Source organism: Ictidomys tridecemlineatus, chromosome 7, assembly GCF_052094955.1.
Source record: "Ictidomys tridecemlineatus isolate mIctTri1 chromosome 7, mIctTri1.hap1, whole genome shotgun sequence".
NCBI classification, from domain to species: Eukaryota; Metazoa; Chordata; class Mammalia; order Rodentia; family Sciuridae; genus Ictidomys; species Ictidomys tridecemlineatus.
Genome location: NC_135483.1, coordinates 107,464,181 through 107,483,202, shown reverse-complemented (window position 1 = coordinate 107,483,202; position 19,022 = coordinate 107,464,181). Strand labels below are relative to the sequence as shown.

The window sequence follows — 19,022 nt, the reverse complement described above, 5'->3', positions numbered from 1 at the left end:
AAAACAAAAACAAAAAAAATGTAAAATTTAATAGAAGGTTGCCTTAGAGTTCCTTGATTCATGAGAAAAATAATTATTCAAGTTATGAGACATAAATATTTCTAGGCAGTAATCATTTCTTATCCCAAAGTTGTCTTCAAAATTTTTGAAGTACTTTCTAAGCAGTACCTTCTATTGCAGTTTAGTAAGTATAGGAATAAACAAGTAAAAAACTTTGCACATTTATCCTAAAAACTCTATGAGCCGGGCAAGGTGGCGCATAACTGTAACCCCAGAGGCTAGAGAGGCTGAGATGGGGGGATTGCAAGTTCAAAGCCAGCCTCAGCAATGGCGAGGTGCTTAGCAACTCAATGAGACCCTGTCTCTAAATAAAATTCAAAATAGGGCTGGGCATGTGACTCAGTGATTGAGTGCCACTAAGTTCAATTAAAAAAAAAAAGAACCTCAATGAATATGTTTATGTCATGTATAAAATTGGTGTAAACAAATGCCCCCCTCCCCATACTTTTTTAACACCAGTTCCAAGTGTGCTGAAAAACCATTGCCAGAGGAAAAAGAAACGCATCTTATTTTTAATAGCTGCACTTAGGAAACTGATCTAAGAAAACTGTTCCACATTTGAGAGGCTGCAATTGTGGTAAAAAGAAAACCAAGACTTAATCATTATAAGGATGAATACGTAGGGTATAAGCACTTATTTGCTTTAAATAGAAATTAGGAACTGAATTATAAATCCTTGTAATATAATCTTTTTTTTTTTTTTTTTTAGATCAAACCCAGGGCCTTGCTCTTCCTAAGCAAGCCTTCTACCATTGAGGTACACCCCAGTCCATAATTATTGATTATATGCAATAAAATAGAAGTCTATCTATCATCTATCTATTTATATCTATTCATCCACCCATTTTTCTAATCAAATAACATCTACTTAGGAAGCTGTTACTCAGCTCTGAAAAGTTCATAAAATCTCATCCAGGAGTTTTTTTTTCTGTAATGCTTGAAGAATTTGAAAATAAGATTCAGTTTTTCTGTCAATGGCACCTCAGGTGTTCAGGGAGATTATTAAAAAGGAGAAACTTTCCTGAGACTAAAGAGCAACCCAGGGCCTTGGGTTGAAATGTTCACAGGGAATTGTCCCAGATCTTATCTGCCTGTCTCCTGCTGTTGACAGCAGACAGCCCTCCTGGCCTAGTGCTTCTGAGCCTCTGTGCCTGTGATATGCCTTTTCACACCTCCTGGGCCTGATCATCCTTACAGAGAGTGACAGGCCTCCCTTCCCTTCCCTGATTATTGCTTCTTCCTGCTTTTCCCCTGGAAACCACAATGGGGTCTCTTGTTGGGGGTTGGAGATGTAGCCAAGTGGTACCACGTAGGTCTATCTTGATTGAGCATAGAAGCCACTCCTTCCTTGCCTGTTCAGTTTGCTCAGTTTACCCTGGAATTTCCTAGAAAAAAAAAAAAAACAGGATCTGTCACTTCATGCCCACATGTACTGTCTTTGAGGGAGCCACTCAGGGACACTAAGAGAAGAAGTAGAGTTGTGTCAGTCACACTGGGAAGCCTGCTCCTGCAATGGAGTTTACCTTAAAAGCACAGCAAAGGACTAACAGCTGAGGGGTCCCCTGTTCCTTTTGGCCACCTTATGATTTTCCCGCTAGTGTGGATGCAAACTGACTCTTTTTGGCTTGGGACATTCAAAACCAGCTTCTGGTTGTATTTGCGGGGTTTGTTATTGTTGTTTTTGTTGTTTGCTTGCTTTTGTTGTTGTTTTGTTTTTTTAAATTTTTTTAGATGTTGATGAACCTTTATTTTATTCATTTATTTATATGTGATGCTGGGAATCGAACCCAGTGCCTCACACATGCTAGCCAAACGCTCTGCCACTGAGCCACAACCCCAGCCCTGTATTTGAAGTTTTTGTTGTCTGCAAAAGCTACTCTGGTACACACAGCTTTATATAACACAGGCAGAAAGTTCTGGGATTGACCTTTCATGCAATTTGGGGGTTTTCTCCCTATTCTCCTTTCCTTTAATCCTTTTGCAAAGCTGGGACCAAACCAAGGGCATCTGAGAGGCTGAGTGAGGCAGGAGCACAGCAAGTTCAAGTCAAGCCAGGGCAACTTAGCAGGACGCTGTCTCAAAATAGAAAAGAACTTAATAAAGGGCAGGGGATGTAGCTCAGAGGTAGAGCACCCCTGAGTTCAATCCCTAGTTAAATCCCAACATATTTGCAATATATTGGTAAATAAGTAACCCCCCAAACAAACAAACAAAACCCCCCAAACCTCAAAACACGAAATACCCAAGGCCTCATGGAAGTAAGGCAAGCACCCTACCACTCAGTCTCCCAAGGCCTAGAAGAATTATTTATTTATTTATTTATTTGCAGTACTTGGAATTAAACCTAGGAGTGCTCTACTCTCAGCCCTTTTTATTCTTTTATTTTGATACAAGGTCTCTCTAAGTTGCAGAGGCTGGTCTCAAACTCTCTATCCTCCTGCCTCAGCCTCCTGCATCACATGTATTATTATTGTAGGGACAGAGGAGGCAAGGCACCAAAGATAGTATGAAACAGTTTTATTTATCTACAGCCAGATTCAGAGGGCACAGCTTTTGCTATAATCAATCAATCTCCTGAACTCCGAGTTCAGGTAGTTTCTGAGTTTTATACCCAGCATGTAAAGGGAGGGCCTCAGAAGTTCACAGTCTGCAGAAGTTCACATAAAAGCAGCTTTTCTCTCACTGTTTTGGGCAAGTTAACCCTTCAAGGACTACACCTGAGAAGGGGAGAGCTTCTTTTCTCCTTTCTTTCCTCCCCCTGCCAGCTGTTACCATGGAGCCTATTTGTAACTTATCTTAAAAATGTAGACATCTCTGTGAAGCCCAGCTCAAGGCTAGAGGCCTTGTTTGCACATTTCTACAAACTACTATACTGGATATGTTTGTGAAAAACTAGTAAGGGGGTGTCCAGCACCTGGAGTGCTGATATCTTCCCAGCCAGTGGCCAAGTAAACAGGGCGATGTGAAAATAAGTAGTTTATCTACGTTGAACTCTTTTGCAGAGACTCTTTTGCTGACAGTCCTAAAATCAGCCATGGTGAAGATTTCTGGAGAAGCCCAGTTAAGATTTTTCTGTGGAGAAATGGGGTGCCGCTTCATTATAAGTGTGCATACTAGGTCCTAGAAAAATTTTTTCTTTTCTTTTCTTTCTTTTTCTTTTTCTTTCTTTTTTTTTTTGTACCAGGGATTGAACCCAGAGATACTTAATCACTGAGTAACATCCCCAGACCTTTATTAATTTTTAAATTTTGAGGCAAGTTCTTGCTACATTGCTGAGGCTTGCTTTGAACATGTGATCCTCCTGCCTCCGCTTCCTGAGCTGCTGGGATTATAGGCATGTGCCACTGTGCCCAGCGCTGGAAGAAGTTCTAATACTCATGGATCCTTGGTAATAAGAGGCACAGCATTCCATGCAGTGCCACCAGGGTCATCATTAGGAGTGAGAGGAAAACATACATAAGAGCTATTTTTTGGTGATGTGGATGGAACCCAGGCTATGTACACACTCTATCACTGAACTACATCTCCAGTTCCTGACAAGAGACTCAATGAGGTTTCTGTGAGAAAAATAGGGAGAGGCAGGGTACGCAGGTTTAGGATGGGACAAATTGTAGTTTGAGCTTATTTTTAGGGTCACATGCATCAATGTGAAAGCATCGTGTTTGAGTAGAATGTCTGTCATGTAGGACAACTCAGAGATGGCCCTGGTAGGCTCCATGGGAGAGACCAGCATCTGTCTTTGGATACAATCCTAAGAGGAAAAAGATCTAGAAGGTCAGAGGAAGACACTAGGCACCCAGGCTATGGAGCAGGAGGACTCCCCCGATCAGGAGAATCAGGGTAGCGTTATCTTCTGAGCCCTGCTTTGCCTGTGAGTATGATGTTTGTGTTTCCTCTGAGTGAGCATGACGTGGCCAGGGGCTCTATAAGTCTGGAGAGAAGAGCTTCCTTCCTGGTTTGCTGTCTTCTCTATTCACTTGAATCACACCCCAGACATACCCCTGTAATTCTGCCAATCTCCTTGACAGAAGTTGGTGAGGGGTGGAAAGTTTCTGTTTCTCTAGAAACTGACCAGGAGATGGGTGGGTGGGGACAGGCTGCAGGGTTGGGCTGGGACTGTCGGGTTCTGAGCCTGGTTCTCTCCTAGGCTGGGACAGAAACCACTTTTACTCTTTACCTGCTTCTGCATATTGCCTGACAACCAGTCCTCATGTGGACATAGTTGGAGGAGAATTGTCTGGCTCACAAATACTGGAGTCGTCCTGCAACCAGGGTAGCTTTGGCTAGGACATCCCAGTTTGTGATGGAAGGAAAGGGCGAGGGACTCTGAGGTCAGGATAAGCATGGCAGTGGGAGGTAGGGGTCAGAGGATGTTGCTGCTTCCTTTGGGGTTCAGACTGTATCAGCTTGAGAGTTTCTCTGAAATGGTCTTGGGATTCCCAGATGCAGATTTTCTGTCTGTATCATCATAGGGGCAGGAATCCTATCCCAGGATAAGCCATTGCTCATCCCCATATACTCAGCTCTTGCATACCTCTGCTGAACCCACCCCTGAAATAGGGCATAGCTCAGTTGTGAGATGGACCCCTTCCCCTCCAATTACATGTCCAGACTATGGGACCCACATTAAGCTAGGTGGCTTTTGAGGCTCTCATCCACAGTTATTGATGACAGGGAAGGTCCCCTCCCCTCTGCTCTGGCTGTGTCCAACATAGGGCTTACCCAGCCTGCACTGTATCCCTGCTTAGTGGCCCCTGAGATTTCCTACAGTGGAAATTCCTGTAGGAGCTAGAAATTGACCTTACTATTCAAGTGTCTTCAGGACTTCACAATGCCTGGCCCTGGTATCTGTGCTGCCAGGTCAGGAAAGGAGATGCCCTCCTTGTCTCTTCCCAGAGGGCACATGAGCTATTGGTTTCAATGAATCAAAATGAAATAAAACATGTAGTCACTCAGCCCCCATTAGCATGCTCAACAGCCCTCAGCGCCAGTGGCTGCTGTGCTGGCAAAGTGAGAACATGTCCACCCTCACAGATGTTCCCCTGGGGGGCTGCTAGGTACCTAATAAGGGACTGTTGTCCCTAAACAACTTCATGTCATCCTCAGGAGCAGACACAGAGAGAGCAAGCTGCATACAGCTTAATCCCTCTGTCTCTCTCTCTCTTTTTTTTCACTCTCTTCCTTATTCATAAATTCCTCTCTGTTTCTCTTCCCCAGTTTTTTCTCTTCTATGATTCTCATCCAGAAGGACTTGGTCTCAGCCAGATAGTCGACATTAGTGGGGTTTCAATGTCTATAAAATCTCTGTCTGGCTTTCCTCACTCACTTTCAAAAATTGCCCTGGTTTCTCAATATCAGGATGGAACAGCAAATCATTTTGAGCAACTCTAAGGGCCAGGCAAGGAGCTGGGTTGGGGGGTCAGAAGATCCAGGCCCCACTCCGCTGGAGAAGTCCCATGAAGCCCGGCTCTGACTTGAGCACCCCCCTGCACAGAGGATTCCTGCACGGAGTGAGCCTGGACTGCAGAGTGGATCATCTGCTCCGGCTCCAGAAATTCTCCATCATAAACTTAAGAGAAGGGATCCAGTAAGTAAAAGCTGATGAGGAAGAAAAACAGAGGGACATGGCCGTGGAGTCGATGGGAGGGGAATGAGAAAGCCAATACCTTCTGTGTCCCCATTGCTGCTCCAGTGTTGTTTTATTTTTTTTTATTTTATTTTTTTTTAGAGAGAAAGAGAGAGAATTTTGTTTTTTTTAATATTTATTTTTTAGTTTTCAGCGGACACAACATCTTTGTTTGTATGTGGTGCTGAGGATTGAACCCGGGCCGCACGCGTGCCAGGCGAGCGCGCTACCACTTGAGCCACATCCCCAGCCCTCCAGTGTTGTTTCAGTCAGCTTTTTTTTTTTTTTTTTTTTTTTTTTTTTTTTTTTTTTTTTTTTGCTGCTGTGACTGAAAGGCCTCACAAGAACAATGTCAGAGGAGGAAAAGTTTATGTGGCGACTCAGGGTTTTGGGGCTCAAGATGAGGCAGAACATCAGGGTGGAAGAGTGTGGTAGAGGGAAGAGGCTCACATAATGACTGGGCAGGAGAGAGAGAGAGAGAGAGAGAGAGAGAGAGAGAGAGAGAGAGAGAGAGAGAGAGAGAGAGAGAGAGAGAGAGAGAGAGAGACTTGCCAGATGCAAAACGTATACCTCCAAGGCAGGCCCCCAATGACCCACCTCCTCCAGCCACATCTTCCCCACCTTCAGTCACCACTCAGTTAATCCCATGAGGGATTAAGTCACTGATTGGGTCAAGGCTCTCATAAACCCAATCATGTCACCTCTAAGCCTTCTTGCATTCTCTCACACATGGGCTTTTGAGGGACATTCAAACTCTTTGTGTCTTTGCTTTGTTTTTATCTTTCTCATCTGTGCTTATCTATAAGTTTTGACATTTCCTCTCAAAACTTTATAGCCTCTTGCTTAATTTTTTTTAAAAAAATATTTTCTTCTTTTCCACCTTCTGTTTCTCATAAAGCACCCCTTGTCCCTTAGTTTCCTTTAATATGCAATTCACTTATGGAGTAATTTTTCTTCATTTTCAATTCTTCCCCTCTCCTATACCATGCAAGGGAAGGAACCCGGAGCTTCCTCTATGCTAAGTTAGTACCCTAACATACCAGCTCTCTGAAGTAATTCTTCAAATATTTCTTATTCATTACTCGGTTTTCACTTTTTCCCTAAGTTTTTCTAATTGGTCGATGATGTCAGTTAATATCTTACACATTCTTTTCTTCTTTCTCTCATTATTTTTTTTTAAGGTACTAAGGGTTTAACCCAGCAGACTCTATCACTGAGCTACACTCCCAGTATTTTTATTTTTGTTTTGAGACAGGTTCTTGTTAAGTTGCTGAGGCTAGCCTTGAACCGGCAATCCTCCTGCCTCAGCCTCCCATGTCACTGGACCTGGTTTCTATCCTTTCTTAATGCCTTACACCTTGTTTGTGAAAGAAATACATTGTAGTACACAAAGTGTATTGAGAAGAAGTGCTTTCATTTTTCTGCAATGGTGTTATTCTGCAGTTATTTCTTCCCTCCCCCCCAACATTGTTTCTGTCATTACATTTTTTCCTTTTTCACTCTTTGGGTAAATTTTACTTAATTAGTTGATGAATTTTTGCCTAATAATTAAATTCATCTTTTAACTAGAATATAAAAACATAAAATTGTACACATTAATGGGGTAAAATAATGTTTCAATGCATATATACACTGGGTAATGTCACTTTTAAACCAGGCGAAGCATATTCATCTCCTAAAACATTTATCATTTCATTATGGTAAAACCATTATTTTTTTTTCTCTTTTAGGTACTGGAGATTGACCCCAAAGACACTACTGAGCTACAGTTGCAGCCCTTTTTACTTTTTATTTTTGAGAGAGGTTCTCACTGTCACCCATGTTGGCCTCAAAATTGTGATCCTCCTGCCTCAGCCTTCTGAGTAGGATTACATGTGTGCCTCACTGTACTGGGCTAATTTTTTTTTTTTACATGATATTTGTTTTCTTGAACTCATAGAGAGAATGTGATTTATGTAGTTTTTCTAACTTTGCATGGACTGCCTTCTCTCCTGTGAAATGCTAAAACACATAGTAGGTTTTTTTTTTTTTCTGGAGATTTCCTGCCTCTGTGTTTCTCCCTACTTTCGTAGGGTCTCCTCTCTCATGACTACTATTGTGACTGTGTCCTGCCTGGAGTCTGCCCCTCAGCAGAGGGGAAACTTTATGACAGCTTAGAGGGAACTGCTGCCATTGTTTTACCAAAATCTATTCATTCCCTTTAAATGGTGTGTGCTTTCTGATTTAGTTAGCTTTAAAGTTATTTTTTGATTATATGCATCTTTTAAAACTATTTCAACTCTGTGTTACTTTATTTTTACTGATCTTTTATGCCTAAGAATTTTATTCTGATAATTAATTTTTAGATTATTATTTGTTTATGCATTATCTTTGTTTTTAATGTATATTTGGGGTCAATTTGACTTCAGAGTTGTTTGTTTTTATTTTATTGATATTTATTTATGGTGCTGAGACTAGAACCCAGGTGTGCTTTATATCTGTTATATTCCTAGTGCCTATCCCCCCACCAACCCACCTTGAATTCCTGATGCTCCTGCTTTAGCCTCCACATCACTGGGATTACAGGTGAGTGCTACCATGCCTGGCTGTGTTTGCAACTCCAAAGCCCCTTTCTCTCCAAGGCGCTCCCTTTCTTGTTCCTGAGAGCCTAGGAGTGACAAAAATCTCTATTGCTGTTGCTTATACCGGGATCCTACTCTGGGCTTTCTCATGCCTTTACACCCAACCATACCATGATAATTTTTCTTTTCTTTTCTCCAGTACTAGAGATTAAACCCGGTGAACTCTACCATTAAGAAACATCTCCAGACCTTTTTATTTTTTATTTTGAGAAGGGTCTCCTAAATTGTGCAGTCTAGGCTCTAACTTGTGATCTCCTGTCCCAGTCTCCCATGTTGCACGGATTATAAGCATGTGTCACTGCATCCAGACAAACATTGGTTCTTCAGTAAATAAGCACTCTGAAAATATACCAACTTAAGTGTACTCTCTACCATACCTTTGGTGAAAGGTCATTCAAGGGATACCCCTAGACCCTGGCTCACCAGTCCTGAAGATGTGTTCTCCACGCTGGGAACCTCCCTTTCAACCAACCATAGGGGGCAGGGTAGCTGATGCCTCTAAAATGTGGCCTCCAAGGAAAAGTCAGACAGGGCCTGTGGCCTCTGGGAATGACCTGCCCTAGTGGGAAGAACAAATTCTTGTTGTCTTTCTCCAGATCTTGGTGTGAAATCCTCCTCAGGTTACTACCTACATGACCTCAGACAAGTAACTGAACCATCCAGATCTGTAAAAATAGATTGCACCTGGCTAATAGAAGTGAGTGCTGAGGTGCATCCCAGGTAGCAGGGAGTGGGGCTAAAGCTGTGATCCAGTAGGTCTGCAGAGAACACTAGGTGTGGGAGCCTGCCTGCACTGTTAGAGGAGGCCTGAGGGACTTGGGCAATCAGATAACCCCAAGCTTCCCATGGGAACATGCCTGTTGAGGGACAAGGCTGAAGTTTGTGTGTGGGTGAACACCAGGCCAGGCGGCATGAGCCACCCTGGGCGGAAGATAAGTGGCAATGAGAACTGTGGGTGGCCAGTGCTCCAAGGGCCAGCTGAGTGCTAGGCCAGCAAGTCCTGGGCCTTCTAAGCCTCAAACACACATGCTGAAGCAAGCCCAGAGGCACTGGGGCCCAGGCTGATGGAGATATGGGGAGGGGGAGATGGTAGGTACAGGGACAACAGGGCTCCCAAGATTGCTGACCCAAGACACAGACCTCAGGGCCCTATGCCCTTTACTTGAAACTTCTCCAGAAGAGCCTCTGTGACCTGTGGGCCTGGAAGACACTTGCTCATACTCAATGGGGGCAAATCATCCAGCTCCAGGATCATGAGAACTTCTCCCACATACTGAGGTTCCAACCCCTGCACTGTGGCTCCTTCTAGAAACCACATACCCTTGAGGGTAAGACTGGGGCCTGAAGACAGTGACGAAACTCACATATGGCCAGCCCAGTCCCCTGGGTGTCCCCTCACCTGTCCCTTCCCAGGGAGGAGTGAGGCCTTCTGCCACTAAGCAGCTTGAAGCCCAGCAGGGCCTGAGGTATGGCACTGACAGGTTCGAAACAGGAGCCAGAAGTTCCTTGGGTTGTTTTTATTTCATCAGGCCTGGGCCTTAGATGGACAGGACAGCCCAGAGATGGAAGCATGGAAGGACAGTGCAGAGCTCAGCCAGGGGCCTTGGGGAGGAAAACTGGGTATGGACGTGCTACGAGCCTGTCACTGAGCACTGACCAAACTCAGCCACAGCAGGAGGAACTGAGCAGACAGCAGCACAGTCGTCCTGGGCTTCAGGACAGGGCTCAGAGCAGGCTGCTTTTGTGTAGATGAGGCCATGATGTTGCTGGGGGTGGGAGCCTCCTTCTGGTGCTGCTTGATCCAGTCAGCGAAGTAGCTGAGATTGGTGAAGACACTGGGACCAACGGGAAAGCGGCATTCTGCGCTCCAGCTGGTCAGTCCAAACAGGTACCAAACACCGTCCAGCGGGCAGACAAGGGGACCCCCAGAATCTCCCTGAGGAGAAAGACAAAGGACATGGGCAGTAGGACCAGGACAGGCAGGAATATGCATTACCCAGTATGGAGAGGACAAGGTAGACACGAGGGGTCTCCTGGCTGTCTTTGCCACTCCAAAGGCCCCTTCTCTCCAAGGCTCTTCCTTTCTTGTTCCTAAGAGCCTAGGAGTGACAAAAATCTCTGTTGCTGCTGCTTATCCCAGGATCCTGCTCTGGTCTTTCTCATGCCCTTACACCCAACCATACCCTGATAATTTTTTCTTTTCCTTTTATTTTCAGTACTAGAGATTAAACTCGGAGGAGCTCTACCATTAAGAAACATCTTCAGAGTCGTGTTCATCAGAACCACAGAGGTACATTTTTAAAATCCAGGTACAGATGGCCGGGTGCAGTGGTGCACGCCTATAATCCCAGGGACTCAGGAGGCTGAGACAGGAGGATCACAAGTTCGAAACCAGCCTCGAAAATGGTGAGGTGCTAAGCAACTCAGTGAGACCCTATCATAAATTAAAATACAAAATAGGGCTGGGGATGTGGCTCAATGGTCAAGTGTCTCTGAGTTCAATCTCCAGTACCCAGATAAATAAATAAATAAATAAAATCCAGGTACAGGGGAAACCTCCTGGATCAATATCTCCAGGCCAGAACCCTAGAGACCCATTCCACAGCTGACACTCACAGACCTATGAGAAGGCACTGGGGATTGCTAGGAGCCACAGTGTGCCCTCCACCTTTTCATCCACATGGAAGATGGCTTTGAGGTCCATGGGGTGGCTAGGTGGCTGGCCTGGAGGCCTGGCTCAGGGACTTTGGTTAAATCCTCTGTCCAGCAAGGTATCTATGCCTTTTGTCTTTGACTTAATAAGTCTCTAGCATATCTTCATTTCCTTAACTGAGCTTCTTTAGAAAATGCCAAGCTGTTGAATGTGCTAAGGGTAAAAGAGGTGGGCCCAGTCTGGGGCTCAGTTGGAAACACACAGAGTTCCAGGGTCTTCAGAAGAATGCTGGGTACTGTTAAGTATGGCAGGGCCCCAGAAGGGAAGGTCCCTTTTAAAAATCACAGGTGAAATGGCTTTACCTCACAAGCCAAAAATAGGAGCTCAAAGAAACATATTGCCCTCCAGCGGTCTGTTGAATAATACCCCCTGGGGAGTCTCTATGCAAGCAGTGCTTGTTGGGACAAGTCCACTTGTCCACACACCTGCACATATAACATGTGGAAAGGGGGCCACACAGGCAACAGGAAGAGTCCCAGAAGGTTTGCACTAACTGGACCATCAGAGGGCTTCTCTGAGGAGACTGGAGGAGCAGTGAGGCCTGAGTGTGGTTGGAGATAGGCAAGGACATGGAAATTCTCAGCAGGGAGGTGAAGGGACTGTGTGCAGATACTGAAAGGATGTTCTGGGGCTGCTGGGGCCAGACCAGCAGCAGGGCTCTGGAACTGGTCAGGATACAGCTGTGGAAGAAGGGGGGGGGCAGTGTCTGGTGGGAAATGGTCAGCACACAGGATTTTTCATGTCAGATCCCCTCTTTATCCAGGTTCAAATGCAAGGCAAGAACAGCAGTCTGACCATTGAGAAGAGGTTGGGTCTTGATGTCCAGAGGAGGGGTGAAGAGTGCAGGGGAGACAGGAGGGGCCTCCTGCAGCATGTGACAGACAGAAGTGAGGATCCAAATCAAGAGAGCAAGAAAGAGCATATGCAAAAATGCCAGAGGTGAGGCCTGCTGAGAAGTGAGGACTGAGTAGCAGGAGGAGGTTGTGGGGTCAGGAAGTGAGCATGTGAGAATACTTCTGAGCTGCAGGACCAGCCAGGAAAGAGCAAGAGCAAGAGGGAAAGTGCAAAAGAGGGAGGGGAGGCTGCAGTAGTGGGGGGAACACAACTCTCAAGGGGGTCAGAGACTCTTCACGCTTAACTTATGGCCATGCATCCTTAGAGTGCTGACCACGTCCTCTCTTTAATTTCCTCACTATAAAATGGAAAGTTTACACAGAGAAAGCATTCATAATACATGCATCCAATGATGGACCCATATCCAAATATATATAAAGAGATCCTATGATTCAATACAAAAGACAGATGACCCCCACACTTCACAAAAAGGCAATAATATATGAAAAATAGTTTGTAACAGACATATAAAAATATTTATCTTCATTAGTTATCAGATGCAGATCAAAAATCACATACAGTGGTTAAAATGAAAAGAGTGGATGATCCTGAGTAATTGGCAGCAACGTGCAGCAAATTGAACTCTCACTCACTGCTGATGGGAGTGTAAATGGACACAATCATGAAATAACAATCCACTACCAGGGTGACCTCCAATCAAAATGGGGACCTAAAGCTCACACACACAGGACGTTCACAGCAATGACATTCACAGAGAGCCCAAATGGAAACTGCCCCCAATTCCACCAATACGTGGAGGGATAAGTAGAAATGTGTGCTTACACAGTGGAATGGACAAATGTCACTAGCATATTAGTGACTAAGAGGCAAAAGCCCTCATCACATCTGATTTGCATTCAGGTTAAGTTTAAGAACAAAGCCATAGCACCTTATAAATTAGGAGGGGGCTATTCTGGAGGAGTTATTGACAGGAAGGGGCAATGAGTGGGACCCTATGGGTGCTGGTATATGAATATATCCCTTTCTAAAAATTCATCAAGCTGTTCAAGTTATATCTCCTCTTTTCTCCATGCTACACTTTGACAACATTTTTAAAAAGATACAAAGAAAATGGATGGGGTATTAACGGTGCTCTTTAGGGGCTCTAGGTACAAAGAAGACCCAGGGGGAGGGAACACTGCAGCAGAGAGGTGGCCAAGCCCAGCCGGAGACTGTGAGTTAGTTCACTTACCCGGCAGATGGATGTTCCATTCATGGGGTCCCCAGCACACACCATGTCGTCAAATACACCAACAGATTTTGAGCCAGTTGCGTTGGGGTCTGAATATCTATAATAGGCGTTACAGTCCTCATTGTCTAAGAGACTGACCTCTGCCTCCTGAAGTGTTATGGCAGGTGGCAGTGATTCTGTGGGAGAGGATTCAGATGTGAGGTGCAGCCCAGGGCAAAGCCAACTCCCTCTCCCGCCTGCTTGCTGATGGAGGGTGCCCATTCTAGCTGGCAGGGGCTGGGAAGGCCTCCCCTGTTGAATGCAAGACCAGGAGAAAAGGTGTTCTCAAGAGCCACAGTAAGGGGTCTGGGTGGCAAGGACCAGGACAGAGGTCAGTGTGACTGCAAAGGCCCAAGAGCAGGGACTTGAAAAGATGAGACACAATCATAGCAGGGCCCAGAATAGGCAGCGCCCTTCTCACCAGTCTGTGGAACTGGGATTTTATCCCAAGCACACTTCAAAATAATAGAAACATTTACTTATGTTTCAGAAACAAGACTTCTGGCTGCTGTGGAGACAGTGCTGGAGGCAGCAAATATGGGAACTGAGACTCTCAGTCTGGCTAAGATGCAGCAGTGGCATGTATCACGGGTGTCAATAAGACCGGCCCCATCTCAAGGAGCAAGTGGACTTGGACAACTGGATTCTATTTCCAGTTGTCACTCACACATGTGGCCTGGGGTCCCCACTTAGGAACACAATGCTAGGATGATGGCTTACTTGGCACAGTGCTTGCTATCTAAGGCCCTGATGGTTGGCAAATCTCAAACCTGAGTTCAGGCCAAGCAACTGTGGTCAGGCGAGGGCCTGGAGAAAGGACACTGAGGGCCCGCTCATGTCAGCTACTCTGTGCCCTCGTGGTTGCCCCAGCCCATGACTTCCCTTCATGCTCCAACTATTATCTAGACCCATTTTGGAGATCCTCCTTGCTTTGCCAGTGGTTCTTGGAGTATGCGACAATACATCCCAGCAGGGTGTCCTTGGAAATGTTGAAGTGTTAGCTATTCTCATGATTGACATTTAGAGACCAAGACCAGGGATGATGATTCTGACCTCAACCCCAAAGAAGTTCCTGTCTCCAAAGCCTATGCAGAGATGTTCTTCTAGATAGTAACCCTATGAATCACGCCAAATTTACATTTTGCTTTTTTTTTTTCACTCATCAGTATATTTTCCTAAATCAAAAGCATTCACTCTTGTGTAAAAATCTTTGCTTGACATTCTCCCTCTCAACATAAAACTACACAGTCAGCCTGGCGTGGTGGTGCATGCCTGCAATCCCAGCGGCTCGGGAGGCTAAGGCAAGAGGATTGCAAGTTGAAAGGCAGCCTCAGCAATGGCGAGGCACTAAGCAACACAGTGAGACCCTATCTCTAAATAAAATTCAGAATTGGGGTAGACATGTAGCTCAGTGTTCCGAGAGTCCCTGAGTTCAATCCCCAGTACCAAAAAACAAAAAACAACACAACACAACAACAACAACAAAAACTCTACACAGTCATCCTTCAGTATCTGCAGGGACCCCATACCAAAATTTCAAATGCTCAAGTCCTTTATTAAAAAAAGGTATAGTATATGCATAGAACTAATACTTTGTTATCCTCTAAATCATCCCTAGATTATTTGTAATACCTAACACAATGTAAGTTCTATGTAAATAGTTGTTATACTATATTGTTTATAGAATAATGAAAATACATATTACCTAACCCCCATTCTTCTCCCACCATTTTGTGTGTGTGCGTGTGTAGGGGGGATTGAACCCAGGAGTATTTGAACCATACCCTGGCCTCTTTTAAATTTTTATTTAGAGACTGGGTTTCACTAAATTGCTGAAGGTGGTTTTGAACTCATGATTCTCCTGCTTTAGCCTTCTGAGCCACTGGGATTATAGGCATGGACCACCGTGGCTGGCCCACCAATGATTTGGATCCACCATTGTTTGAGTCCACAGATGTGGAACCTGCGGAAGCTGGCAGAATAGGCAAGTTTTGCTTGCACTCATCGATGAGCAGTGAGGTTCAGAGAGGTAAATGTCCTTCAGTCATAAATGCCCCAGCTGGTCTCAGCCAGACACAGGTCCTTTTCTCAACACTTTCCATAGCCATGAAAGATAAATCAGAACCTTGGAGTCTGGCTGTTCAGAGCCCTGGAAATGAGAATGGCTCTGGAGTCAAAGAGCTCAAGTTTCTGATTCTGAAAGTAAGAGGTATTTTTTGTTTTGTTTTCCTTCTCTTTTTTTTCTGTTTGTTTTGTTTTGTTTTTTTCACAGTAGACTGAGGAATATGTGAAGTTTTAGAAGGACAGGAAGGGCCTACAATGGTCTCCCAACCCCTTGCCCTCTTTTGCTTGCCTGCATGATCAGTTTCATCAACTGTCATCCCCCAGCCACTTATCCAGCAGGAACTCTTAGGGTCCGGCTTTGTGGAGCTGTCTGGGAGACAGGCAGGCAGGACATGGGAGTTGAAATTCACAGGCACCTGCAGCTTCATCAAGGTGATGTCACTCCCTAAAAAATGATGCTTGTCGAAGTCTGGGTGGACAATGAGCTGGCTCACTGCCATCTGCATGCTGTAGTTACTGGGATCCGTCATCCGGTTGTACCCTAGCAGGATCCAGTAGTCATCTGGGTTCTGGGACCTGTCGGGAGGCAGATGCTCTGAGTGCTGCACGGGCACCCTGGCTCCGACTGTCCACCCACCTGGCAGACAACCAGCCTCACCCCATCATTTCAGAAGTTTCTCTGGCCTCCTTTTCTAATACCAGGATAGCCCTTCTCTTGAGGTAAGTTTGATTCTGCCCACAGCCCTAGGATATTAGTCCTTTGAAGGCTTCTAATGGCTTTTCCAGCATGCCCCAGAATCCAAGGAGCAGAGGACCTTATTGCTAGAAAGAAACATATAGGGTTTGGAGGGGAAGAGATGTGCCGCACTTTCATCCCTGATCAAACTCTCTTATGTCCCAACAGACTTCTCAAAGTCCCCACTTCCCAGGCCAGCATGACCCCTCCCTCCAATCCTCACATCATCCTCTCTACAAGCTGGCTGGCTCCAACCTGGGCACAGGCACTCGACAAGTCGTAGTGAAGGAAAAGGAGGAATACATGGAAACTTCTTGTTTTTGAAACCCTAGTGACCTTCCAGCCCACATAACACACTTGTGTGGTGCCCCTACCCAGACTCCTCATGCCTGGATCCTTCTCTCCAAAAGACCCTCCAGTTCCATGCTTTCACACTGGATGGAACCATGGTGTCCCCCCTGATATGTCCTTAGGGTCTACTGTGGAAGTTGGGTTTGTGTCTCGCTTTCAAGGTGGATCTTGCATCTCCACATCTCCCATGTGGGCTTGGTACTCCTAGGTGCTGAATATAATAATGGAACCCAGTTGGGATCCCACAGTCAGCCTCTCCTACAGCTCTGACTTCTGGGATGAACTGTGGTGTCCTCCTTTTCCTCTCTGGTCACAGAGTGAGTCAGCCTCCTGATGATCTGCCTCACTCTCTCAGGGCAGAAATTATTTACTTATCCCTTATACTGGTCTAGGGGATGGTGGTAACCTCAGCTCTTCCTAGGTATATCACTACAGGAGCAGCAGGAACCCCTGGTGTTGGTTAAACAGGGTCCCAGGACAACTCCAGAGAGGGATGTAGTGCAATGTGCAGGTTGCTAGGACCCGGGCCCAAGACTTCACAGTAAGTGTGCCCTGGATAGCTTGTGGAGAGCCCTGGCTAGAGGAGGCAAGACATCTGTCTATGTGAGCTAAACCCAATCCACCTGCCCTGGGAAACAGGGACCTGGGACTAGCATTCTGACTAACACCTGGAGCCTGTTCTACACATATGGCCAGGGACAAGGACACAGTCACTACCATTTGCACAAGAGTTAACTAAGGTCTGATGACATCTGCTGACACTGTCTAGGAGTGGGTAGGACACAGACTACAAAGTCCATCCCGAGAGGGTGAGATTTTTATCCCTAGTGTTTATGGAAAATAAAGAGTAGGGGTGGTCATTTTTGAACTCAAGTCTAATTTCCAGTATTTATTGGTAATCACAACCAGAGTGAATTAATTTCTAGTTGGCTATTTAAAAGTAACATGTGGGCTGGGTTGTAGCTCAGTGGTAGAGCACTTGCCTTGTGCGTGTGAGGCCCTGGGTTCAACCCTCAGCACCACATAAGTAAATAAATAAAGATGTTGTGTCCATCTAAAACTAAAAAAAATTTAAAAAAATAAAAAGAGCAATGTGCATGTCATGGTGACAACTACATCATCTTGGTGGGTTTACCAAAGTGGAAGTGGGGATGGGGGAGTGCAGGGCATCCTTAGGGTGTGAGATGAAGTCAGGGACTTCTGCCTAGAAGAAGCACACAGACAAGCAGGGATGGCATTCCAGGTAGAGGGCACATTGGACCAAAGGCAGGGCAACAGCACAGGGACACCTGATGGCATCAAACTGTCCTAGAATAAAGCCTAAATAGGAAAGTCTCTTCTATCCTGCCCACCTTGTGCCTCCCTCCTGCAGTCCCTTCCTAGTGGCTGGGGCCCCACAGAGGGAAATTGCACCTTTGGAAGCAGTGGGCTGCAGAGGCCACCCAGTTGCTGTCAATGAGGGCAGCTCCACAGACATATGTGCCATTGAGAAATATACTGGCCTGCCATGGCCACTGTTCAGGTTCTGCATTCTGACCACCAAAGATCTTCCCTGTAAATCTGGTCCTGCCACATACTGCGGAGACAATTCCACACATGAAGTATCTGCATTCAGAATACCAGCCCTTGATGCCCCCACATATCAACTTCAACAGCACCTAGGGGACACCATGGCCCCTCCTCTCATTTCCCAAGTAGGAATATCCAAGGCCCAGGATGAAGTGACATGCATGAGTTCCGGCAGGGGGATATCAGCCTGATGCTGCATCTCATGGAAAAAAGTCCGCACAGAGCAGAGGTCCAGGGAGGGTGGTGGGTCCTGAACTGGGCTCAGATCTTTTTCACCTAAGGAGCACAGCCCTATTTGAAGACAAACTGAAAACTGATAGAAGGGATATTACGGTTCAGGGCTTAGGTTGCTTGACTGTGACCTCCCACCTCTGCTGGTTAAAAAGAAGGTGTGATAACACCCAGAAAAGCTAATGCAGGCCCTTGGCCCATTAACTGACATGAAATTCATTGCAGGAAAAACTATAAGGGAAACAAGGCACTCTTTGTATATTCCCCTTCCCTAGGCCTTCTCAGTCCCCCTCCCATTGCCCCCTCTCCTGGTTCAGAGGCCTCCTAGCTGCCTACTTTTAGGACTCCTATAGCTAGATTTGGCCTGGCTGAGGTTATCCTGGGAAATGTCAGGGGTCAGGAGAAGGGGAAAGGATATGAGTTCTGCTGAAAGACGACTAGGGCCTGGCCCTCTGAGGCCACCCCTTGCATCTGCCCACTTACCCTCTGATAGGTTGGGCATGGTGTTTTGGGCATGCAGTGGCTGGAGGCACAGGCAGAACAGGAGAGTAGCCAGCATACAGAGCCCCTGCCTGCCTACGCCTGATCGTTTGGACCCGGTACTCGCCATGTGGTCGGTTCACATCTGCTTCGCGGATGAATCAGACAGCGCGCGCTCCTGTAGCAAACAGCTCGCTGGCAAACTGCCTGGGTCTGTCCAGGGGTTCCAGGGACCAGACCTCACCAATGGCTGCCCAGTGCGAGAAGTTGCAAGCCGAATGTGCAAGAGCCCCAGGGTTGCAGGGGACAATGATCACTGGGAGGCCCCGGATTGAAGGGAGAGACAGGGTGTTGCAGGGCCCCTCCCTCTCACCTCCAGGGACATGTTCCTCCCCAATGCAAAATACACCCACCATGTTTTTCCACCCAAATTTCCACGAGTCTCA

The 19,022-nt window shown here is 46.0% G+C and overlaps 1 protein-coding gene across 1 annotated transcript; it reads right to left on the bottom strand.

The window, feature by feature from the left end:
• Positions 1–9,949: 9,949 nt before the first annotated feature.
• On the bottom strand, positions 9,950–18,706 carry LOC120885198 (serine protease 40-like). The gene is made up of 6 exons (XM_078018467.1): positions 18,580–18,706; positions 17,710–17,872; positions 15,499–15,785; positions 13,107–13,282; positions 11,515–11,700; positions 9,950–10,243 (listed from the first exon to the last, which is right to left on the bottom strand). Exons 1-6 carry the CDS (start codon positions 18,704–18,706, stop codon positions 9,950–9,952), a joined length of 1,233 nt encoding a protein of 410 aa, XP_077874593.1.
• Between the last annotated feature and the right edge of the window lie 316 nt (positions 18,707–19,022).

Excerpts from the sequence above, each read along its gene's own strand:
- LOC120885198 (XM_078018467.1), bottom strand. The coding sequence starts at position 18,706 with ATGGCGAGTACCGGGTCCAAACGATCAGGCGTAGGCAGGCAGGGGCTC. Across the intron at positions 17,873-18,579 it reads CATGCCCAACCTATCAGAGG|TATGTGGCAGGACCAGATTT; the intron begins GTAAGTGGGCAG and ends TTGTCTCCGCAG. Across the intron at positions 13,283-15,498 it reads TGATGAAACTGATCATGCAG|AATCACTGCCACCTGCCATA; the intron begins GCAAGCAAAAGA and ends CCTCTCCCACAG.